Source organism: Alternaria triticimaculans, assembly GCF_023758025.1.
Source record: "Alternaria triticimaculans strain BMP 0046 chromosome Unknown scaffold_21, whole genome shotgun sequence".
In the NCBI taxonomy this organism is placed as follows: domain Eukaryota; kingdom Fungi; phylum Ascomycota; class Dothideomycetes; order Pleosporales; family Pleosporaceae; genus Alternaria; species Alternaria triticimaculans.
Window position 1 is genome coordinate 179,904 of NW_026055978.1, and position 24,721 is coordinate 204,624.

The window sequence follows — 24,721 nt, forward strand, 5'->3', positions numbered from 1 at the left end:
TAAGAACTGTTCTCGAACATTGTCACATCGGGTCAAGACGTGAAGTCTACCGGCCTGGACTCGACTGCGACGACTGTGCTATCTCGTGTTCGGCTCTCGCTCTTATTCTTGTCCGGTCCTTTCGTGTTTCGCCGACGCCGTTCTATAGAATGGGAAGGCGAGATGCGGTACGATGCTGATGGGTGAGTTGAACCGAGCGTAGTGGTTGTGAAAGACAGAGTGTGCAAGAGGAGGTCATGCTCGTACAACCGTGTCTGCTGCCAACATTCCTCCCGCGCTGGTCGTAGGAGTGGCAACTCGTTGTCTCGGCCGGACGAGCGTATGCGACATCATCGTGTCACCACAACAATCAATGCAACACCGTACATTCCACGAACTTCTTATGTACAAAGATCGTACCTTTCGCACAAACCCACCTCGGTAAAGCGAAGACCCACACACACACGACCCGTATGTACGAGGAAACATGGAGGATGTGCAACACGCCACCACTCACAACTCACGCATTGCCGTCGGTACCTGGGCACAAGCAATGTCCAAAAGCTTCTATATCCAATGAAGCGACTGATAAATCGAATTTGAGTTGGAAAGCTAGATGCTTACTATCGTGTTCGCGTAGCTATACTTAGCAAGCACCAGCCACACTCCCAGCTCGCATATATTGAGTTTCGGGATCGCCAAGTGGGTCGAGCGTCGTCATTAACCCACGCGGCTTTAACCACGGGCCGAGAGTTGGTACCTGTAATTCGCGTACCCTCCTGACCCTCTCGTTCCCGCCGCTGCTATCTAACTAAGTTGCTGTGGATGCTTGGTCCTGGCACCCGTATCTTTGGGTACAGGGAGTGATCTGGGAGCTGACGATGGTAATTCAAGGGACCCACAGTGACGGGGGCTGTGGAGAGTGGTGTGGTTTGGTGAGCCCCTGGGTTGCGGCGACGAGGGAGGTGCGTGCCACGCGGAGGGTTGAGCATGGCAAGCTTTGTAGATTGTGATTAAAGTAGGTGGGTACGCGGGTTCCTTGTGGTGCTTATCTTCGTGCTTCAAGACTTGTTTTCTCTCTTTGCTTAGTTCACTGTCGCTGCCTCTGTCCCTTCTCTATCCTATTTCAAGTCATTCGTTCACAACACCAACAGAAGAACGACTTAATTCTACATCTTCCATAATGCACCTCCCCAACGTCTCGTTACTCCCTCTTTCCCTCGTCCTCTTCTCAGCCACCCAAACTCTCGCCCAAACTTCCACAGACTGCGATCCAACCAAGAAATCCTGTCCAGCAGACACCGCACTCTCCGAGTCAGTTTACACCCACGACTTCACCACCGGTGCCGACGATGAGAACTGGAAAGTCACTGCTGGCGATGTGAAGTACACTTCGAAAGGAGCGGAGTTCACCATCAACAAAGCCGGAGATGCACCCACCATCCAATCGAACTGGTACATCTTCTTCGGTAGTGTGAGCTTCGTCATGAAAGCTGCACCCGGCAAGGGCGTGGTGAGCAGTGCCATTCTCGAGAGTGATGATCTAGATGAGGTAGATTGGGAGTGGCTAGGTGGACAGCCCGGGAATGTTCAGAGTAAGTCTATCCCCCTCCTTACATCCATACCCCTTCGTATCCAGCCATAAGAACCCCCCACTAACACACCCCGCAGCAAACTACTTCGGCAAAGGCAACACCACAACCCACGACCGCGAAGTCGACGCCCCAATCCCCGACACCCAATCCACCTCCCACAACTACACCATCGCGTGGACCTCGACCTCCACAACCTGGCTCGTCGACGGCACCCCCAAACGCACACTCTCTTACTCCGACGCAAACGGCGGCTCAAACTACCCGCAAACCCCCATGAACGTCCGCATCGGCATCTGGGCCGGCGGCGACCCCAACAACGCCGAGGGAACCATCGAGTGGGCCGGCGGCGAAACGGATTACAGCGCTGCGCCGTTCACGATGGTGGTGGAGAAAGTGGAGGTGAGGAATCAGAATCCCGGTTCCAGCTATCAGTATGGCGATTTGAGTGGGTCTTTTGAGAGTATTGTTGTTGATGGCGGGGATGGGAAAGTGAAGAAGAGTGGGAGTGAGGATGGTGATGGGGAGAAGAGTTCTAGTGCGAGTAGTTCGGGGTTGAAGACGGAGGCTAGTCCGAGTGCGAGTGCGAGTGCGACGGTTAATGTTAATGTGGATGGGGGTGTGGGCGGTGAGCATGCGATGGAGACGGGGAATGTTACAGGGAGCGCGAGTATGGCTAGTGTGACGCCGACGGGAAGTGCGACGGGCAGTGCGGCTGTGGCTGAGCAGACGGGTGAGTCTGGTGCGGTCTTGGGCAAGAGTCTCGGTGGAGGGCTCTTGTTGCTCAGCGCCATGACCATGCTGTGGATCTAGATTCTAGCCATAATTACTTAATTCATCAAGCCTTGGGACAAAGATCATGCTTTTGCGTCTAAACTCTTGCATATCGTTCAGTGTTCGCATATCTGTGTTGGAAGCCCAGATGCTGTGCGGAGTATCTACCCTTCGCGTAAACCAAAAAGTGTCGATGATCTCTTACAGGATGCAACGCTAGATACCTCCAACTCGTAACTAGAGCTATATCAAGACGTGAAAGGCCCTTGTTGCAGCATCTGCCAATACATCGAGTATGGAAACTCTGTTCGCACTGGAGGACGAATCAGGTCTTCCGGTAGGCAGTCGAAGCTCGGTTCATCCACGCTCCGGAATCCTGGAAAGCTAAGCCTCGTGCTCTCCTGCAACGCTGCAGCACCCCTTAGAACCGAATCTCCCTCTTTCTCGATCATCTTGCGGAGCATTATACCAACCACCGGAAGGATGCACGGATGCTCCCCTTTAAGCTTTTTCAGATGAAACAACATGGATAGGATAACGTTGGTCAACCAGATCCCTCCTTCGAACAGTGCCGCTGGATAGTCGAGTGGTGCAACAGCACGAGCGTACTTATGGACCTGCTGCAATATCCGGATACATCGCAGAAACAGCTCCATCACATCGAATGTGAGAGCTGTCTCGTCCTTGACAACCGCCTGCTTGAAGAGATGCAGCTTTTCGAGAGAAGACAACTTCTTGACTGATTTTTGAGACGTTTTGTGACCGGCTTCAAGCAGCATTTCGACCTTGACAAGAGTGGCTTTGCTTGGTTGGAGATCATTCGTGACTTTCTGATGCGTCAGATCGCGTGGATTCCTAGCAATGGACGACTCGAGATACTGAGCATGACACCTAAGGCGGCGTGGTGCACTAACGCGAGACAAGTATGCTGCGCCTCCACCCGGTGTGCTAGACCTGTAGCCTTTATGTGCTTCATGGTATAGGATTCCCATTACCAGCATAGCGCGTTTTCCGATTGCAAGGACTGGTTCTGGCTTCTTGCCCATGAAAATCCAATCGCTACCTTGCTGCTCAATAAGCCATTCCATATCAGCCCACTTCAGATTCTTGGGTAGATGTCCGGCGCATCGAGTGGCGTTGTATAGATGAGCCATCCCGATAATGTGAGCCTGGTTCGATGCAAGTGCGATGGCGAGTTCGTGATTGTCTTTGCGTATGGTAGCCAACAACAACCCGCAGAACGCGGGATCACACCTCAATAGTGAAAACCCGGGTATCTTACGGGGCTTGACTTCTGGAAACGCGCTTTCTTCATCAGCATCCAACGACATCTGAACGTTCTTGCTATCGATGTATTTCTCGATAAATTTCTTGTACGCGAAGGCATTTCCGCATTGGATGTCGTAGCCGTGAACCAATTTCTCTAGACCCTTGAAGTCGAGGAAGGACTGGTACCCTTCGAGAATCTGCCTTCCGGTTCTGTGGAGAAGCGATTCGCCCACAGACAGATGAGGCCCCAGCTCTCGCTGCATATCCCAGAAGATCTGCAGGGAGAACATGATCCAACTCTGTTGAAGGCCCTCAGAAAGCATGGCTCTTGCAGCCTTGTACACCATGTATTCATCGATGAGTCGAAGGTGCATAGGGGGTGATGCTGCAAGCTGCGTAACGCACTTGAGGAATCTCTTCTCGTCGTTGGTGAGCTGGAACTCTTCGTCTTTTTCTTTACCGAACGTGAGAAGAAGTATATCTGTGGTATGCACGCACATTACAGTGTCGAGGTGTAACATTTGCCTCTCTTCGTTGTAAGCATAAGGTTCGTCGTTACCGTCGGCTGCATCGAAGGCCGAACCTTGTCTAGTCGGGAGGCGTCTGCGGTATACGAAGTCAATCATATCGCTATGTATGCTCCGATTCTCTGAATCGTTGAATCGAGGGTTAGCTGCCTCAAACTCGTCGCTGACCTTCTTAATCATGTTCAAGGCGACGTTCATGGTAAGGGCGGCAGCCTGGACACCAATGTCGCCGTTCGCAAACTCACGCCAAGTGCGCCTGACTGCAATCCTGAGATCTGTAACGTCCTTCAGGAAGCAGTAGACAGCGAAAATGACGTCAGTATCAGACTCTTCGAGCTTGTACGTGACCTTCTTCGTCTTGGCGGGTTTAGCTTGGATCTCAGTAATCTCAGGTATATCGTCGGATCCTGAAAGCTCCTTCTCTTCTAGGACGTGGTATGCGTTGCCTGTGCGGAGGAGTCCAGTCTCCATGGTCTTGAGCTGCACTTTTTTGACTACCGGCTTCTTGGCCTTAAGGATTTCCAGAACGCTTTCTAATGTCTTGATGAAATGTGCGTGGCTTGCATTTTCTGCTTTGACCGCGTCATCCTCGGAATCACAGGCAGTCGCGTACCAGACTGCACACTCCCTGCGGCCTCGTATCACAGCCCGCAGGGTTGTCAAGACCGAGGCTGGGACGGAGAGTTTCTTGTCGCTGACGATGGCAGTAGCAAGAGTAACAAACGATCTTGTCGCGATTCGGCAAGTGCGTGGAGCATTCCTTGCCTCCTTCCTGGCAGTTCCTTTCAGCCTGCCTCCCGGAGGCGGTATCGCGGTATCGCTGAACACCTTGTCCACTGTACCAGTGGAGCGGGCTGTCTCAGCTAGCCATTGAACGAGACTTTCGGTACCCCTCTTGTACTTGCGATACGCATCGGCTAGCAAGGGCGTGGGCGCCATTCTCGGCGACGGGAATGGTGTGAGTCTGGCGGTAATCTGTAGTTGTTGTGTCGCAAGCTCTCTGAAATCGATGGGGTGGGTAGAGGGAAGGGTAAAGCTGCGTAGGAATGCTAGGCAAAATCCGCTTGTGTGCACTGGCGGTGAAGGTGGGCTTCAGAGCAGAAAAACCTGTTGGGTAGGCAACCGTGACAAACGGAGCCAAAGGCATTTCGCGCAGGACGCGGTGACAGAGCGGTCTCGCACACAAGCAAATGGAAGCAAGCCAATCGATGATTCGAAAAATATACCAGAAAATCATGTAGTGCAACTGTGCTCTTTCGACGTCCTTGCTCCTTCCAAGGCAAGATGACTAAAGAAGGTGAACGCTATGATTCCAAAGCCCCGAGCAGCACATTGTCTGTGATTTTTATGCACGCGGCCGATGATGATGACACAAAGACATAAGAGGAATGCGAGAGCCCTAGGTAATATGAGGATACGGCGTAACATGAGGACAACAGGATTGTGTTTCACGATTGCTAAAGACTGTCGGGAATGGGAGCTTTGCCTTGTTGGCCAGAGGCCGCTACGATGCGAACATATCTTCTCAAGCGGCTCCTTGAATAGTGACAATTCTCTCCACGTCCAGGTATGCGACCTTTTGCCATATTCCATTAGCTTGAAGTCATTGAGAGATGAGTTCTGATCAGAGCTGGCAATCGTTCGGGTTAGCCATCTGCCTGCAAGTCGGCATATGATAACCAAAAGCTGCGATTGCGGTGCCGGTACCAGGTCTGCAGTTCGTTTGAGATGAAGCGTGCGAAGTGTTGTTTTTGAGAAATACGGTCGTCTAGGCCAAGGGACAGTTGTCTATCCCGATGTCTTCCGGTGGCGAACGTGTCAACGCACGGTCCTGTCGAGGTGGGGCTCCGGCTCGCTCGCAGCCTGCCTTCGTTCATTGCGACCACAATTTCTGCAAGAGCCGTGAACAAGACCGTCGCAGTCTTTCGCTATCTTTGCAACCGTCGGAATAATTCCAGCTACTCGCCTCGGATATGAACGTCACCTCAGCATCCTGCAGACTATCCGCTACTGCATCGCGCCTCAAAATTCGTGGGTTTACAGACATTCTGAAAGCCCGCTTAGCATGCTATCTCATAGCACTGTCTAGTTAGACTGTAATAACTATGAAGCATACAGGATAATTCTGATTCTCATTGACACTGTAGAAGTCGTAGCAAACCAACGCGACCCAGTTCCGGGCCCCAGTCTGGATCAAAGGCGCGTCTTCTTATGAGGCAGTCTTTTGGATTTCCGGTGTAAGCAGTATGCTCGAATCGAGAATGGCTCGTAGCCCTTCTGCCTTAAGCTGCCCCGCTCGGCTTGCACACGCACCGCCTCTATGAGCTACCTGCTCATATTTGTCGTCATCCGTGCCCTGGTACCGCCCCAATCCTTCTAGTCGTCAGCAATACTAGGTCCACATTTCCGCTACCTTATCTCTTCACGCGGAACTTCATACGAACCAGCAGCCACCCGAAAAAATTGGTTTCGAGCGTTGGCATACGCATGTCTCGTTCCTTTCAGTACCGGCCTTTGGACCGACAGACTTCCTCAATCAGACTCATACGACTCCTAAGCAAAAAGTCCGCCGGCGGTCACGTTCAATGCAAGATCAAACACGCTACTACAGAAGACTCATACACCTGTCTCTCATACGTATGGGGCGGTGATGACGAACGCTATACCATTCTCATGGACGGCAAACCCTTCAAAGTGCGTCACAACCTACATCGATTTCTCACACAGGCGAGACGAATCAAGCATTTATCACGTGCGTGGATCTGGATCGACGCACTCTGCATCAACCAGAACGACTCTTCCGAACGCAATCACCAGGTACAACAAATGGGTGTGATTTTCAGCCGAGCGAAGAATGTGGTGTCATGGCTGGGAGATGACGTCAACATCGCCGAATTTTTGGAGTACATGCGACCACGTACTATGAGCGAAAAGTGCGCAAAAGATAAGAAGAAACCGACTTTGGGACATCCTGAATCTGGGCAGGGCTTTCACCATCTTTGCGTTGCTGAGTACTGGGATCGGGCATGGATTACGCAAGAGCTCGGGCTTGCACGGAAGATAACGCTCATGGCCGCTGATATAGAACTGGACGGTTCGTTATTCCCAGTAGTTCCAGGCTCGGAAAGCTACCCTAGACGACTTGAACTTCTCCGCCAATCTATCACTATGGACTGGAAGGGTAGAAGTCTTATCTATCTGATGAACCGATTTAAGCTCAAGGAGGCACACATCAGCCGAGATCGTGTCTATTCACTACTTGCGCTTTGCGGCGAAGGGAAGGATCTACAGGTCGACTACAAAGCTACGGATCTCAGGGTGGCAAAACATATCATAAGGTGTTGCAAGGAGTCGTTCTGCTTGTGCGCCACTAACGTGGTTGCATTCATTCTACAGCTGAAGTCTCCGGATCCGAGCGATGTGGCTTGGAACGATAGGCTCTCATCGTTTGCAACGATGACGCTACCTATCGTTTCGAAAGATTTTCTCCGCGCCTCGTGCTCAAGCCAATCATATCATGATTGCTATCCAAGTTGCAACGGTAAACTGCAATCCCATTTACCGGGCTTCGTGGTAGTATCGCCTTCTAGTAAGCTACTGTCGATACATCTCTATCTGGGCAGGATATGCGAGTCCTACGAGTATACTTTCGTCAAGCTTGACGAGGTAGCTCACGTTCCCGGGTTCGCTGGCCGATGGAGTAGAAGAGTACGCTCCCTGGAGCTGGAATCCACGGAGCTCACCGTGCGACCCTACGACTGCTCCTTGCGATTGACGAACGACAAAGAGAGCTATAAAGCGAGGTTTTCTTTCGATTTCCTTGTGAAACTCGCCCAACTTGATCGAGACTATCGCAGCGAGCTGTGTGCCCGTGTAGCTGATGTAGGGACAAAATCGGCATCGTCACATGACGGCCCTGCGCTGCGGCTGCTCTCTTCGCGTCGTTCGCGCCACGCACGGGTAAACTAAGCTAATGACAATATCATCTGTTCGTTCTTAGCTACTCTTCAGCGCTGAAAATCAATCCTGGTCTGTCGACCACCCTAACAGCATAACCAAGTGTAACCTTTTCTCACCATATCGCACCTGCGAGTAGGGAACCTGGAGCTCGTATCGTCATGTTCGTATCCGCGGACTGCAAACACATTCAGCAGCACTGACTGTGGGACCAATTATACACAGCTTTGGCCATATAAGGTTTTATGTCCGCCTGGCGCAGAATAGCTGCGGAGCTAAGGAAACGAGTGTGTACGAATTATTGAACGAGAGGATGCTTGCGTGCAGCTACGTAGCTCTGCACAGCCCCACTCGCGGGCTATGCCATTTACCTGCCTAGGCTCCAACATCCCATAGTCCTTGTGCACACACACTCCACAACTCACGACAGCGCGAAGTCGACTTCTATATTCACATCTTTCCAGTGCTGAGACATTCGACGATGGGAAATCGTGTCCAGTCAAGCTCCGATGACGTATCGCGACCGCAACCCCCAGCCGGAACATTGGTATACGCTCCCCTCGACCATGGCAAGGCATCCATTCGCCTAATCCGCGTTCTTGCAACAAGAAGCCACGAAGGTTACATCCAGTGCGAGATTCGACATGCTTCCATCGACGACTCGTACATCTGTCTCTCGTATTTATGGGGTGAGCCAGGAAGGGAACAATGTATCGTGGTCAATAACAGCATCATGAGAGTACGATGTAATCTTCACGGCTTCCTTGAGGCTGCGACGCGAAAAGAGCGACTGCATGAACAATGGCTGTGGATCGATGCTCTGTGCATTGATCAAACCAACGTTGCGGAGCGCAACCATCAGGTTCAACAAATGGGCCTTATCTATTCTCGCGCGAAAGAAGTGTTATCGTGGTTCGGAGATGAAGAAAACATCACTGGATATCTGGAAGTCCTGGTACACAATCTCTCTCGTCCTACACCAAAGGACTGGTCTCATCACAATTTCATCAACTCCAAATATTGGTATCGCGCTTGGATTACACAAGAGATAGCCCTCGCACGGAAGGTTACCTTGTGCGCTGGTGATGTAGAACTAGCCTTCGCCTTGTTACAATCGCAGTTTCATGTTCTCCCGCTAGCGATCACGGCACTGTTACCTGGGGCTACACGGACTTTAAAGGGTCGAAGCATAATCCATCTACTCGATACATTCGACTTCAAGGATTCCTGCGACCGTCGGGACCGCATCTACTCTCTCCTTTCCCTGTGTGGCGATGGATCCGATCTGCAAGTTGACTACAAGTGCTCGATTGACACACTCGCACAATCAACTTTGCAGTGTTGTAGGCGATCATTTTGCTTATGTGCCGTGCGGGTTGTGGCTTTTGCCATGAACTTACGGGACAGCCATCGAGATTATTGGAGCTGCGGTACTCATCTCTCAGGGGACAACTATCGAGCCGATATCGTTTTGTCACAAGAAGTTGCCTCGGACTATTTTGCGTACATAACTTTGAGCTCGTTTCAGAGTAGCCCTCAATCCCGGCCATGCCCTTTCGAGTTCTGTCAACCTTGCAACTGCAAAGCAACTACTTTATCGCATACCTTAGGGTTTGTGAACCAATCCCCACACCATAACGCGTCACACGTCGTCCTCTATTCGCGAAATCTGTGCGACTCGCATACATATACTCGTATAGAAATCACTGTGAGAAAGGACGGCAGTCACCCTACATGGAGCGTGATCGCCTGGGTGGATGGTAAGGAAAAGACTATAGAAGATGGCCAACACGCGGGCTGCAGTGTCGTTCCTCATAACAACATTAAGTGCAAGGTTTATTTCTCATTTGATTTTTTACTTCAGATAGTATATCGCATGGTGCGTATAAGACCCTGCAATCGTGTGGTTCATCATCGGATCAACACTTCGGCGCGCATCCGTGACAAGGGCTTCCAACTATGCAACTAAAAGGTGCGCTCTCGATGGCGTGGCATGAGAGTCAATGTCTGTATACGCTTGTCTGTTAAGATCATCTCCTTGGGTGGTATATGCTTCGCGACGCAGCGTAACACAAGCTAGTTTGAGACAGGAGGACGCGCTTTACCGTCGCCTGGGTATACATCCTACGTTTTCACGTCTGAGCGAAAGAATGGCTCTGGGTTCATGCTATATGCATTGAATAAAGGGCTGTTTCTACTTTTACGCGGAAGAAGTCGCATCGTTCAATCATGCCCCTTCTTCTAACTCAACATTGACATCAACCCCATGATTTTCGAGCAGCAGTAGCATAGACTCCAGTCCATCCTTTTTCGCTCTTCTTACGCACTCCTCTGCTGTCCCAGGGGAACGCAGATCCGCTCCTCGTTCGAGGAGGAACTCAAACAGTGCTGTATGTTCTGCGGCGATTGCTCCGGCGAGAGGGCTGTCCTTGCCAATGCTTTCGTTGACGTCTACGCCGGCGTCAAGAAGGAGCCGCACTACGTCCAGATAAGGTCCTCTTTCGATATTCGCAAGAAGCTTAGCATGTGCTGTATAGTATCTTCCTGCATCGACAAGTGCCTCGCTCGGCTTGACTCCGCGATCCAGCAGCATTTGCACGAGCTTCCCATGACCGCGGCGCGCCGCACCTTCGAGAGTGATGTTTGGATTCGCACCATTGTCTAACAGAAGCTGGACAATGGCTACGTGGCCACGTTCGCTAGCGTACTTGACAGCTATATGGAGGATGCCAGTTCGATCTCCATTGGCATACTCGCCGATTCGTAGGAGATGCGACACCATGTCTATATACCCAACTTTTGCGCTGCCGTAGAATTTAATGTCCATAGTATCACTTGGCGTTCGTCTTAAGCCTTGAGCCGTGCGCATAGTCTGGATAAGGTCATAAATCTCAGGATTATGACCGCCGTCGAGAGTGAAGTTCAGCAGCCTTTTGTTCCCCTTGACATCGGATTCGAAATTCCAATGCCACTCTTCGCTACGATACCCATGGAGGAACCGAACGATGTCTATCCTGCCAGCTTGTGCTGCATGTTTGAAAAGCTCGAACCTAACCTCTGGGCCGGACTCAGATGGTGCGTTTGTCATGAGGTAGTCAAGAAGTTCCTCGTTGCCGAGCTTTCCTGCCAGCTCAAAGAACGTTCCAAATACGCAGCTGTTTTCAGGGCATGTAGTTTTTGACAACATGGCATCCCGTAGCGCCGCAGACCGCCGAATGTACGAAAGGCTATTGGTGCAAAGCGCCGCACCAAAGAGCTGTTTCTCGAATCCGGGAGAATCCCACTTCTGTGAGCGGTTGAATTCGTTTCTCCAGCGGGACCGGGAATCTGCGCCGATTCCTATCGTTGCGCATAGTGTCTGGACCACATCCGTAACGACACCTTCATCTTCCTCGTGGATGTCGCGCATCAATGATATCTGCAGCGCCACGTTCCGGACTTCGTTTAGGAAGAGGTTTCCGTTCAAAGCCTCATGCATGATTCGGTATACTCGATAAGATTGGAAGAAGTGAATTTCTTCCCAAGAGTAGGGAACGCGAAACATGATTCCATCGAGCAGGCGGAAGATATGAAGTGCGCGCGTCACCTCACTCGCGAAGTAATCTAGCGGCTGTCAGTGTGGAATCTCAGATCATGATGGACTGTTTCCGTACGGTTTATCAGTCTCAATCGCAAACCTCTTTTCGTTCCCCGGGCGAGAATGGCATAGTGTAGGATCGTTTCGAAAAGCTCTCTTGGAAGATCAAGCAGCTTCATCGCGCTCCAACAGTTGTAAATTTCAGGAAAATCTGCTGAGGATGACTGCGCAATGAACGTGCAGTTACGCTTAGATCAGGAAATGACTGTGTTTAGCCTGGAATGTATCTGTCGCGATGAGAGAGAGGCATGGCGGGGCGTTCTGCGGTGTTCGCCATTGCGGCACGGACGTGGCTATCTGGTGGTAAGCTTTGCATAGCTTAGGAGCCAATAGCAGTCGTGGTACGCGAAAGTGATTATGAATGTGCCTGGTATGTGAAACTCACCCTGCAGCAGGGCCTATATGGCTTGAGAGAAGACTAGCCCAACTGGTACTTTGATGCCATTATGTCATGTGCTCAGTGTGTATGGATGACCAGGAGATTCGCAGTCTTATGATGCCAAGCTTGGCTCATCGTGCTGCCGTGCTCTTGCAGTAAAAATGGAGAATCAGTGTCAACACCAACACTGGCGATGATATGTCATTTACAATTGTACCTCCTCGTATCTAATACCTCATACTCCTCACCCCCTTCTTGTGACTAGGACTATCCATCCAACTCTCCTTGAACCTATCCTCTCCGTCATCGTCCTGATCCACATCTCCGAGATCGATACCCGTAACACCATCCACATCTTCGCCGTCACTTCCAAACTCTTCCTGACCACCAACGCCGCCTTCAGGACTCCAGACCGGACTTGTGGCAATCTTCGGTCTTGACTTGAACACCCTATCGTAATCCACTTCGTCACTGAATAGTTGCTCGGTGGGTGTACGCTCGATGCTCTCGAGCTTTGCTTGTTCTAGGAGTTCGAAGGATTTGCGATTCCGTGGTGTATCGAATTGGTTGACGGGGAAGAGTGATGATCGGCTAGATTTACGCTGTTCCTTCTTTGCTGTGGCGGTGGGGCGGGGGTTGGATTGCATGGCTTCCATGGTGAGCCGGGTTCGTTCGGCCAGTGTTGCGCGTCGGTCGCCGTCTTCATCTCCAGCAATCGAAGGAATCGGTGGTGGTCCCATAGATGGTAGCGGTAGATCAGGTGACTCTGGAACAGGTTCGAAAGAGTTTGTCCGTGCCATCGTCATACGTGTGCGTTCAATGAGTGAAAGAGACATGCGTGGTTGAGGCTTCTTGACCGGAGATGGGGTCGCATTACCGATGGAGTTGATGATCTGGTCGGCAAGTGCTTCTTCAGCATTGAATTCTGGGGGATCAAAAGTTGGGATTGGCGGTTCAGAGGGGTATTCTGGTGATGGCTCAAGCAGCTTTTCAGGGGAGAGATCCGTTTTTTGCTCTGAGTAATTAGTAAGTGTCTTGGCAGCTTCAGACGATGAGTTATCGACGACGGGCTCGGAAACAGCAGATCTAGTCTCCAGTACTGGTGTGCGCTCGTTATCAGTCTCCGTCGGTGATGCGTTGTGCTGGGTCGTAGCTCTACTCGACGCAGATGATTGACCAATTAGTGTGGCATCTGAGTCGATTGGTGTGGCAGTTGTCGGAACGTGCCGAGATGGTCTGGGTAAGACCGGGACATGTTCTAACGTGCTTGGTCTTGATGGTGATTGTAATTTGACAGGCTTGGCTGGGATCACTGGTGCTTTGCGTATCGTCTCCGTCTGAGTAGATTTCCTTGTGAGAAGTGGTGGGCGAGCAGTCTTTGCCGTCGAGGTACTTCTATGATGTATAATTGTAGATGCAGTACTAGCCCTGACTTTGGCGGCTCGCGCCAGCTCACTGTCCATATCAGACAGGATGTCCTGAAACTCTGTTCGCATAGTCGGCCGCTTTACACTCGTAGTTTCTGCTGTGTGCTTCGCCGACGGCAATTGATATTGCGAGTGGTCATCGAAGTGGAACTCATTTACTGGCGCCGTAGTCTGTCCGCTTCCTGATGTTCCTTTCCCTGACTCGTCGTTTTGTAGCTCAGCATGGAAAGCCTTCCACTTTTGTAACCTCTCCTGCTGCTCTTGCACTCTTGCTTGGAGATTCTCCAGTAATCCAGTTTCAGGCGCGACGTCTTCTAGTTTTCTGCCTTTTTCCACCATATGCAAGACTTTGTCGAAACGGCTGTTTAGGAACGCATCGTCCGCCTGTACGCTCTCGCCGCGTAGCATTACGTCGAGCCACTGTTGGTTGCCAACCCAGTTGTCCTTGAGCTGTTTCTTGATGGCATTGGCTTCTTTCTGTGGTATCGCTGGCTTTTGCGCTCGAGGGGTATCTTTGCATTTGCGTATGCGACCCCGGATATCTGCTGCCTTTCTGTCCAGAAGACCATGGAATTCCATGTACTTCAGCCTCTTCTCTTCTTTCTGTCTCAGCACGTTGACGAGCGCTGCCTTGTGTGCGATAGCTAGGGGCAGTAATGATCGTTGCTGTTCGACTGAGAGTGTTGACGCTGTCGCCAGTTTTCTTGCGACAACGGCTTCTCTGTCACCTCCGTCTTGCGCTGCAAGAACCCTTTTGAGTACGACATTCGAAAATATAGCCAATATCTCGTAGAACTTCTCGCCCTTGCACTCGTCAAGCATTGTCTTCCTAAGAACCGACTCTCTTCCCAGAACGCCGTTCTTCTTCAATTCGTTCAGACATCGGTATAGCGCAGCGCGGAGGTTCAACGATTGGAGTGGTTCGAGTGGCGGGAAGAAGGGTTGGAGTTTCTGTAGCTGAGTCAGACATAGATCAGCGTGAGGTTTCATCCCAGCATACCTGTGCTGTCTCATTGGGATCCCATATTTCGAAGAGTCGAAATAGTGCCCATTCAGCCCCGCCAATTCTCTGTCGCTGGTCTGCATTCTTGGCCGAGAAAGTTTGTATCGTGATTTCAGGCCAATCCGGTCGCAAATCCAAATCCAACAATCGCAAATTGGTTACGAACAGGCGAATATCGGGCGCTGCTATTGGGTTCACTGCCTGAGGTTTGGGAATTGTCTTGACCGACGCGGTGCGCGCATGGCCGCTCATGGTAGTCGCGGTGGCCGCAGAGGCGGTTGAGGGCGGTCGAGACATGTTCGCGACCGCAGGGCATACATTCGCGCGGTGACCCTGGTCAATGTCCCTGAGACTTGAGGTGCATGCGTGGTGTTGCGGTGTGACGGGACCCTTGCGTTGTTTGCCAAGGCGGGTGTTATCGATAGGTCCGTTCGCGCCTTCTGTTCCCTGTCTGACTTTCGTCACTTGTCCCGCCATTCTTCACTCGCCAAACAGTCACCGTTTATAAGACAATCACGCACCCACTGGGCTTCTATAAACCTCCGACCCCAAGCCGCATTCGAGATACCACGTAATCATGACAGTCGACGAAGCAACCCAGGTCAACGGCGTGCCCGACCCTAACGCCGGTGTACTTGACGCAAAGAAAGCAGAACAGAAGAAGTGGACAGTCGAGAGTGGTATGTCATGAACAAGCGATAGCTCGTCCGTATGCGACACCTCTCTTACTCCTCATGCCCTGTATCCGCACATCACTAACATACCTCAAAGTCCTTTCAGAGAACGATCTTAAGTACGCCGAAAACACCGACTCACCGCTCCCCTTCTTCCACCTCCTCGAGCGCCTAAAGACGACCAAACGTGCAGGATGGCAGCGTTTCGAAATCGGCGATGGCGAGTCCATATCCGACCACATGTACCGCATGAGCATCCTCACCATGATGGCTCCTGCCTCGATAAGCTCCAAGCTCGACATCGCGCGATGCTGTCGCATGGCTGTTGTCCACGACATGGCTGAGGCGCTTGTCGGTGACATCACACCCGTAGACGGAATCTCCAAGGAGGAGAAGAGCAGGAGAGAGACCGAGACCATGGACTACATCTGCACAAACCTGCTGGGCAAGTTCAACGGTGGACTCAACGGCCAGGACATCAGGGCGTTATGGCAGGAATACGAGGACAGCGAGACGGCTGAGTCGCACTTTGTGCACGACATTGACAAGATTGAGCTTCTCGTTCAGATGGTCGAATACGAGCGCACGTCCAAGTGCGAGAATGATCTTGGGGAATTCCAGTGGGTCGCAGATGTTATCAAGAGCGAGGAAGTCAAGGCATGGGCGCAGCAGATCATCCGTGAGAGGGAGCAGTTGTGGAGCGATGCCGGCAAGATAGCAAAGCCTGCTAGTGCGTACAAGAAGTCTTGAGGGACAACGGCGCATGGTGCCGAGCGCACTCGCATTACGATAGACGGGCTCCTTTACTGGCGCATTTCATGGGGTACGACGGTTTAGTAGATGGTAATTGCATGTCTAGAATTCATCTTCTCGTATGTAAACATCATTCATCTCTCAGTGATGTTTCAACTTGACATTAACAACAACTCTAGCACTTAAGAATTAGACAGGCTAATCAATCTCCTCTTCTTCACCTCCCTACTCGGCGTCCCCGCGAGCCTAGGCATACCTCCAGCCACTCCATTATCCCCAAAACCATAATCATGCTGGCTATATCCACTACTCCCACTCGCGCTATTCCAAACCCCCTTCGCCCCCAACCCCCCATACTCACCCTTCCTAATCTCATTACCAGACCTGCGTCCATGCCAGTAACACAAGTCCGCGCTGGGCCCCCTATACTTAGGATGCAGAGGGCACAGCGGACTATTAGGAAGGTGTTCAGGGACGAGCCATTCAAACTTTCGTCGCTCTTCTTCTTCTTGGCGGGCGAGCGCTGCGAGAGTGCGTTCGTCGGGCGTGTCGGGGTAGTGCGATTGGTGGATGCGGGACCAGACGTCGTGGCCCAGCATGGGGGATGTGGCGGCTAGGGAGGGACTGGCTGGTGGTTTTACGCCAAGGTAGCCTGCTGCGTTGCCGATTTCGTTGCTTGTGCTTGCTGTGAGGGTACTGCTCGGGCCAAAGTCAACGGGTGGGTTGATAAAGTCGCTGCGGGGGCCGGAGGGGCCTTCGTCTTCTGCTTCGTCCGAGGGGTTGTCGATGTCGTTTGCTAGGCTCATGAGTAGGGCGTCGGAATCCCAGTAGCCGCCTGGACTGGACTTGGGCTTGTTGCGTGTGTTGATTGCGCTGCCACCGCCGTGGACGTCGAAGAAGAAGTCTGCTAGCTTGCCTTTGACTTCGCCGTTTGAGTCGAACATTGGTGGAGTTGGTACGCGTTGGAGACCCGGTGGGATGAAGGCTGGCGGAGCATGCATCTGTGCGAGCGACTTTACTGGAGGTACCTGTTTGCCCCGAGCCGGGAAGAAGGAGAATGGAGTTTGTTGTTTGGTAGCCTCTGTGCCGTTTTGGTCGGAGATGCGGTTTGAGCGTCGGAAGGGATTGAAAGAGAAGCGGCGATTGAGAGATTGCGCGGGTCCAGGAGAGGGTGGTGCATCGTCACTCGATTTGTTCAGCCATAACCAGCGGCGCGAACGTGTCGCCTTGGATTCGCTCGCTATTTGCTGCAACTCTGCCTTTGTTCGGGCTTGCTGTTCTCTGTATATATTCTCTTCTGCTGGGGTCCAACTCCCATCTGGTGTTTTGGCCACCGTGGAATCGCTGGCACTCGTACCACTCTTCTCACTTCTGCCACTTCTCGTTCTTTTCGATCGCGGACGATCAATGTAACACCGATCTCGTACTTTCGGTGGCGGTCGTTCGAACTTCGGGGATTGCGACGAGAAGATCGCATCGGTATCGGGCAGGAGACCTACGCCACCTTTGTTGTCATTCCTCAGCGCTGAGGTGCTGTCCCGAATGTAGTCTTCTTCGAGGATTGGCGTAGCTTTGGCCATTGGCATTGGCTCCCACTTCGGCTGCTCTTTGCGAATCCACGGTGTTTTCGGGCTTCGCGCGCGTGGAGCACCGAGGTTGGCCATAATATCGACGGGTGAGCGGCCGCGAGCAGGTAAGTCTGGAATGACGGTTGGCATGGAAAGATCGAGATTGACCTTTCTGCGGTCCCGCAGTCCGCCTTTTCCCGTTGGAGACTGTGGGCACGATGGGGTTTTTGCAGTTTTTGTTGGCGTTGTTGGCTCTTCGATCACGACGGATGGCTTTGATGCTTGCTCGTACGACTCCTTCGCTTTGACAACAGGAAGCGGTGCGAATGAAAGCATGCGGTCCTTCTTGTGTAATTTAAGCGGACCTCCTTCCTGGGGATCTCGCCGGTCTTGGTCATCTCTGCTTTCGGGCAGGTGAAGCATTCTGAATTCTGGTACGTGCCGTACGATGCCCTTGGCAAAAGCTGCGATAGATGACCTTCTGTGATCGCGGACGTAAGAATCATTGGTTTCCGTGGAAAAGGAACCCGTTCGAGCTGTAGTTTCAGAATTGCGCGACTCCATACTGTCGATATGCTGCAGCTTGCTGTTTTGGATGTGGTCTGCATCGTCGATGGTCGTCCTTCGAATTATCTCTTCCAGCGGTGGAGGTGTTTTCGGACGTTCCTGCTCCATCGCCCTTGGGTTGCGACTGTGCCTGCTCTCATTTCCGAGGCTTGCTCGATGGTCCCAGCTAAACCCCTCACGTCTGTCGACGTGCCGTCTTGGGGTGGTTCCTTCGCCATTCTCTGACGACTCCGTGCTAACAATCTGGTCGGCATGTTCTTGAAGTGAGGTGTAGTGTCTAGTGAGAGAGGTTGGTGAGCTCGGGCCCAGGAAGCTACCGAGATCGTGTGCAGAGGGTGCGATCAGCCCTGGTATGCCCGAAGGTGTGATGGAAGCATACGCGGCGGTATCGGTTGCGTGGGCCCTGGTCAGTGGTGCAGACAGCATGAGCGGACCGGCGATGAAAGCCGCTGTTGTGTATTTGAAGCGAATGCGCTCAGTCGATCACGCATCTAGCGGGCTGTATGTTAATTAGCAACCCGTGAAGTTAATAGGTGTATCGTAGGTGGGTGCGCAGAAAGAATAGGTAGTGCGCAACTGTAGGAAGCACGGTGTTGCTCTGAACTGGGATGTAGAGGCAGCTTGTATCTTTGGTTTCCGCATCAGGAAGGAGACTTGGACGACAAGACATCTTAACGAGGAAGTGGCCGTTTGGGCCGCGGATGTGCATACCAACTTCCCAACCGGGACATTAGTGTCATAAACAAGACTCCACCAACACCATTCTATGCAAAACTACGCGGATATCTTTCCACTCCGCAAACCAAGTCATGCAAACCGGGTATCCCAACCATGCCTCATAACACATTACGCAAACATCAATACCTATCCAGATGATCCCGACGACGCTTGCACCACACTAGTGCCGTCGACAAACCGTGTGCGGAAGATGCGGTTTGCATTTTGGAACATGCCGTCCTTCAAACTGACGACGATGAACTGCGATCCCTTGAAACGGGTCTTGAACAAGCGACCGATATTTTGTGTGTGCGACAAGTCAAGCGCGGCATCAACTTCGTCCAGAATGTACATGGGTGCAGGCTTGAACTGGAGGAGGGCCATGATGAGGGATAAGGCGATAAGTGATCTAGAAAATGTTAGCGCATGTGATCCGGGCGAGTACGGGTGAGTGCATACCTTTGACCACCACTCAGCTCTGTCAGTGACTGCTTCCACACCTTGCCCAGCATGACTTTGACTTCCAGACCATCAGAAATTGTCTTGCCCTCAGGAGGATCCAATTTCGCGAAACTGCCTGGCAGCAGCTCGTTGAAAATTTGACCAAAATCGCGATTGACAATTGTCCAGGTCTTGTGCAGCGCCTCTTTCTTGTACTCATCGAGCTTGACGATGGTCTCTTCGATCTTCGATTTGTCTCGGATGACTGTCGACATGTTCCGCTTGAGGCTGGCCTCTTTCTTCTCAACGTTGTCGATCATAGCCATGACCTTAGGGTTGATCTTATTCTTTTTCTGCTGGAAGTGCTCTTCCAAGGACTTCCGCCTGGTTTTCGCGTCGGCCATGTTCACGCCCTTGAAGTCATAGACTGTTCCGGCACGTCCAAAGAGCTCGGAATCGCTCGCGATGAACTCGTACTCCTTCTCGAGCGCCTTGACATGGCTAGCTGCTCCTTCCTGTTCTTTGTGGAACCTTTCGATCTCATGGCCAAGCTTCTGTTGTTCCAGACCGCCTTCAGTGATGGACGAGTTCTTCGACCTTATCGCGTCTTCAAGTGAGCGAAGTTCTTCGTCGAAGCCAGTGAGTTTAGCTTGTTCGTCTCTCAACTGGGCTGCTGCTAAGTCATGCGCGTCCTAACGAAGTTAGCATCGACAAGTGACGTCGGTCTAGAAAACTTACCTGTACACGAGATTGTTCAGCTAGCAACTCGTCGACTTCTGCTTGCTGCGACTGCAGATTTGTCTGAACCTCTTCAAGCTGCTCTTGTGCTGCTGCCAGGTCGCTCCCGCATTGCTCGGACTCGACCATAGCTTCGCGCATCTCAGTCTGCAGGGGCTTGATCGAAGCGTTATTCTTATTCAAAGCCTTCTTGAGCTTGTCCAGCGATGACTGTAGTTCAGCAAGCTTGCTGTCCTTGTTGTTGCTGAACTCGCTCATGTCGCGTTCGATGCGTTTGACGTCCTTGTTGGCCTCGTCTTGTCGGGTCTTTGCCGCTTTGATGTCTTCCTTGAGCTGAGCAATCGTCTGCTTCATCTCTTCTACGGCTTGGATGATCTATTCTGTAGTTAGTAGAGTCCCAGGTTTCCAATTCCAAGAGTCATCACTCACAGATGAAGAAGAGTTACTACCAATCTGCTCCTCGGTGAGCTTGATCTCGTGCCTCTTGAGGTCGAGCTCCTGCTTCGATTTACGAGCAGCATCCAACTTCTTCTTCTCTTTTGCCATGGTGGCCTGTAGCGACTGAAGCTGGGCTTCTTGCGAACTCAGCTCTGTCGTAATCTCGTTAAGCTTTTGGAGGGTAATGAGAACTCCGCTAGACTGAGGTGCGCTACCACCAGACAGAACACCAGCTGGGTCGTATGTGTCACCTTGTAGAGTGACACTCTTCATGCGCACTGCTGGATCGAAGGTCACGCGCTTAGCGGTCTCGGCGTCCTCACAGACGAGTGTGGATCCGAAGACGTACTCCATGGCGGCGTTGACCTCGTGCTCGTATCCGATCAACGACAAGGCCAGGTCGACCTTTCCTGGTGCGATCTTCTGCGCAGCCCCAATCTTCTCTGCTGACGCCTTGAAAGCTGCAATCTTGTTAAGCGGGATGATTGTCACTCGCTTCTTCAGTTTTCCATTCTCGAGAAGTTGCTTGCCGGTAGCAGCGGAGTCGACAACCACGTTGTACAGCCGACCACCAGCGCAGATCTCCAGAGCAGTACCTGCTCGGGTATGCTCCTTTTCTAGGGTGAAGAGCTGAGCGACAAGACCTTTCACTTTAGACCGATCGAAGTTCGGGGAGGGGTCGTTGTAACTGAAGTCGATGTTCGCAACCTGCCGCCTCATGCCGTCTGCTTGTTGGCGGAGTTCGCGTATGCGTGCCTGAAGATGCGACTCTTGCTGATACATATCGGCTTCCTGACCTTCGTTGTAGCCAAGCTTCGCAAGGTCCGCTTCTAGCTTCTGAGCTTGGGATTTCAACGCCTCGAGGTCTTTGAGGAGCCCGGAATTCTGTTCTTTGGCCTTTTTCGCCTTCGGCTCGTCTTCCTTGATCTGCTTCTCAAGATGCGATATCCGAAGTTTGCTCTGCTCTTGCTCGGTCGCGGCTGCGCTTGCGCGATTCCGGGCGTCTTGCAGTTGGCCCTGGTAACCACCCTCCTGGCCTTCTTTGGAGGCCACACCTGTTTGTAGGGTTTGCAGAAGTTCTTCTTTCTTCTCTACCTCCTCTGTCTGTTTCGCCAGCTCGGCGTGGGCTGTCTGGTACTTCTCTTGCAACTTCTCGTACGTCTGCTTCTTCTCCTGGAGTAGCTTCTCCAATTCTTTGACACTCTTCTCGACGCCCTCCTTCCGTTCTACCTCTTCGGTCATGCTCGTCGTTTTCAGGTCTAGCACTGTCGTCAGGCGGACAATCTCGTGCGAATGCGTCTTGACTTCTTCTTCCAGAGCCTGGAACTTTCCGCCCTTGCGCAGCTCCTTCTCTCGTGTTGCCTTTGTCTGTTTGATGTCCTCTTGGAGGTTCTCAATCTCCTTCTTCATGCGCACAGCAGACGCGTCGAGGTCTTTCGCCCTTTGCTTCTTGGCTTCAAGGTCCTCGGCCGATTGTTGTAAGCGCTCATTGTATCGTATGTAGTCGTATGCGACGACTAGCTTCGTAAGGCGCTCGAGCTCGCTCTGTGTCTGTTGGAAGTCCAGGAAGGCACGCTTCTCCATCCGCAGTTTCTCGAGCTTCGGGTCGATTTCGTCTCGCAGTAATTCCGTAATCTCCTGCACTTTCATTTCCTTCTTAGCCATGGTCTTGTATGCCTTGTCCCGCCTGTCCTCGAACATGCGCGTTCCAGCAGCCTCTTCCAGCATAGCCAAAATCTCCTTGGCCTTCATGTTCAGCACCTGCATGACCTTTCCTTGTGCAATCATGAAATTCGGGTTGTTGATGTTCAGCTGTACAGACTGGAACAGGTTCTGTATGCTTTGTTGTTGCGCGCGGTGTCCGTTGATGAGGTACTTGCTCGCTCCTCCGAGCACGATCTGCCTTGTCACCGAAATCTGTGCATGTTCCTCAAAGCCGACGGGGCTCTTCGATTTGTCGCGGTTATCGAACACGATGGTAACGCTCGCTTTGGTGACACCCGCTTGGCCGCGCTTGTAGATGAGATCCTGCAGTACCGTCAGCTCTCCTGCATCGCGTACTCTTTCCCGGTGCACTCACCTGCAAGTTCTGCGCCCGCACCACGCTCAAGTTGTTGATTCCGAGTACGAAACATATTGAATCGAGGATGTTCGACTTCCCGGATCCGTTGAGTCCCGTGATTGAGTTGAAGCTCTCGTCCCTGGCCGCCGGCTGTCAGTCGTGTCGTTGCGTGCGGGGAGCGTAAACAAGCCCTACCAGCCAGAAATGACGGTACGAACAGCGTATGACTTGTAGCCCTATGCGCGTGTTAGGAAGCGACTACTATAAGGTTCGGGGTTCCTTACATCGATTACGAGTTCTATAATCCTCATGGTGGCTGCATGTGCTGTCGTGCTGAAATGCGTCGCTGCTAATGTTTGTTGTTCCGTCTCACATGGGCAAGGGTCTCGGTACCGCCCACCAAATCGCGCTAGGCCTTCACGTGGCAGCGCGCCCACGCGTGCCCCGCCACCTTCCACCCCCAGTCAGGTCAACGCAAGGGAACAATCATACGCACGAATCTCCATTGGCCGTAGACGTCATCAATTACTACTATGTGCTAAAGGAGTGTGAATATCTTCACCAGGTATCTCAAACGCTATCATCGCTCATCAACGCAGACTCAAAGTACAATCACCGAGCTTGCCCCAGGCAATGCTCTGGCTCGGCCTCTACGGGCTCACTAGCTTCTGTGCATGCGGTTTTTGAGCAGCTCTTCTTCCTCCCTAATCCCCTCGCAACAAACTCCTTGGATTCGAAGCTTCCCATTGCCTTCAATCCATATTCGCACTCGTCCTTCACGGGTGGAAGCGGGGCGGTCCTAGGGGCGCCTCCCAGTTCCTGGATAGTGATCTCGTCATCTGGGTTGTTGGATAGCCCGAAGTTGAAGTTCCCGAAAACCTTAGTGCTCGGTCGCATTGTACCTGCAGTACGATCTTCGTAGTAAGAGGTGTTCCGGCCGGTGCCATACTGTGGGAACAGGGTTCGGAAGAGGCACTTGGTCGCTGGCGCACATGCTGTCATGATGTGTACAGCTGGTTCGGCGATGCTGATTCCGATGCCAATGTCCCAGGTGCGATCCTTGTTGGTGGGAGCAAACCGGTAGTAATATACGATGAATCTGCCGATTGAGACGCCTGTCGCGATCCATCCCAGGCTCATGACAATGACGACTAGGAGCTTTGTACGTCGGTGCATTTGGAGGCCCCATACCATGATCGAAGGGATTGGGATGATGATGAGGTCCATGAAGATGGACAAACCACACGACACGAGTACAAAGGTACGCGCATCGATACAAGTACCACCGGGTACAACATTTCCGTTGGCATCGATGCTATCCATGGCGGGTCTGGACCAAGCGTAGGCACGAGGTGTGCACTGCACGACATTGACTATAGTCGACCCGACGGAGTATATGATGTTCAGCCAGAAAGTAAGGTGTAACGGGTATCGTACGCGCCGCCGACTATCCTTCATGCGGAAGAGGAACATGATGATGGAAGCTCGAATCAATCCCATGACTAGAAGCAGACGCCACATGTCAGCAGAATTCCGGAATGTCCTGCAGATCCGATATACGTACGTGGGTGGTACATCATCTGTACTGCGAAGTTCCATCGTATCGCAACGAGCTGTTCTGCCACGGACTTCTTGGGCAGATCATAGACATGATAGCCGGTGCCGCTCAGTACAATGTACATCCATGTTGCCAGAGTATCTAGTATGAGGAGGATAAAGGCTATCAAGATAAGGTGGTCGTCCCAGCAAAAGTTGCGTCCGAGGTACCGCGACCATACCCGGAGGAAGACTGTCAGAGAGGCGACGACTGTGAAAGTACCGATGATGGCCAGGACCTCGGGTTGTCGGCTTTCCACCATAGTCCTGCTGGTGTTTGTCGCCAGCGCCGTGCGACTGTGGAGCGCTCAGTCCGTTGGTGCGCAGTAGCCGTTGAAGCCCACAGCGTGGAGTTCAATGTTGGCCTGTCCTGTGGATCGTGAACCGGATGAACCAGAGGGCTTATGAAGATCGTGGGTCCACGACGGATGATCGCACCGAGAAGCGAACGTGGAGTAACGACGCAAACAGTGAGGATCTGAAGTGTGACGGATATTGTAGGTGTTATTGGCCCACCCAAGGAAAAGTCGAATGTACCCGCACTGGACGCCTTCGAGTTTTCCTCGCTATGTGACTAGTATATGTCGCGCGTCCACGCGGGAAGTCGCACGTACACTCCCTTG

At 52.2% G+C, this 24,721-nt stretch overlaps 6 protein-coding genes across 6 annotated transcripts; 2 read left to right on the forward strand and 4 right to left on the reverse strand.

Annotated features, from left to right (window-relative positions):
* Positions 1–1,162: 1,162 nt before the first annotated feature.
* On the forward strand, positions 1,163–2,384 carry J4E78_009542 (uncharacterized protein; the record flags this gene model as incomplete). The annotated part of the gene is made up of 2 exons (XM_049370131.1): positions 1,163–1,574; positions 1,651–2,384. 2 exons carry the CDS (start codon positions 1,163–1,165, stop codon positions 2,382–2,384), a joined length of 1,146 nt encoding a protein of 381 aa, XP_049218131.1.
* A 209-nt stretch (positions 2,385–2,593) lies between these two features.
* Positions 2,594–5,080, reverse strand: J4E78_009543 (uncharacterized protein; the record flags this gene model as incomplete). The annotated part of the gene is made up of 1 exon (XM_049370132.1): positions 2,594–5,080. One exon carries the CDS (start codon positions 5,078–5,080, stop codon positions 2,594–2,596), a length of 2,487 nt encoding a protein of 828 aa, XP_049218132.1.
* Positions 5,081–10,325: 5,245 nt separating this feature from the next.
* J4E78_009544 (uncharacterized protein) lies at positions 10,326–14,796 on the reverse strand (the record flags this gene model as incomplete). Its single annotated transcript, XM_049370133.1, has 3 exons — positions 10,326–11,701; positions 12,356–14,492; positions 14,542–14,796. 3 exons carry the CDS (start codon positions 14,794–14,796, stop codon positions 10,326–10,328), a joined length of 3,768 nt encoding a protein of 1,255 aa, XP_049218133.1.
* Positions 14,797–15,121: 325 nt separating this feature from the next.
* J4E78_009545 (uncharacterized protein) lies at positions 15,122–15,968 on the forward strand (the record flags this gene model as incomplete). The annotated part of the gene is made up of 2 exons (XM_049370134.1): positions 15,122–15,224; positions 15,316–15,968. The coding sequence occupies 2 exons, from the start codon at positions 15,122–15,124 to the stop codon at positions 15,966–15,968; spliced, it is 756 nt and encodes a 251-aa protein (XP_049218134.1).
* Positions 15,969–16,169: 201 nt separating this feature from the next.
* Positions 16,170–18,214, reverse strand: J4E78_009546 (uncharacterized protein; the record flags this gene model as incomplete). Its single annotated transcript, XM_049370135.1, has 4 exons — positions 16,170–16,192; positions 16,333–16,355; positions 16,401–17,245; positions 17,399–18,214. 4 exons carry the CDS (start codon positions 18,212–18,214, stop codon positions 16,170–16,172), a joined length of 1,707 nt encoding a protein of 568 aa, XP_049218135.1.
* A 756-nt stretch (positions 18,215–18,970) lies between these two features.
* J4E78_009547 (uncharacterized protein) lies at positions 18,971–24,361 on the reverse strand (the record flags this gene model as incomplete). The annotated part of the gene is made up of 8 exons (XM_049370136.1): positions 18,971–19,232; positions 19,283–19,956; positions 20,003–20,377; positions 20,432–22,468; positions 22,521–22,641; positions 22,698–22,738; positions 23,157–24,004; positions 24,067–24,361. The coding sequence occupies 8 exons, from the start codon at positions 24,359–24,361 to the stop codon at positions 18,971–18,973; spliced, it is 4,653 nt and encodes a 1,550-aa protein (XP_049218136.1).
* Positions 24,362–24,721: the final 360 nt, after the last annotated feature.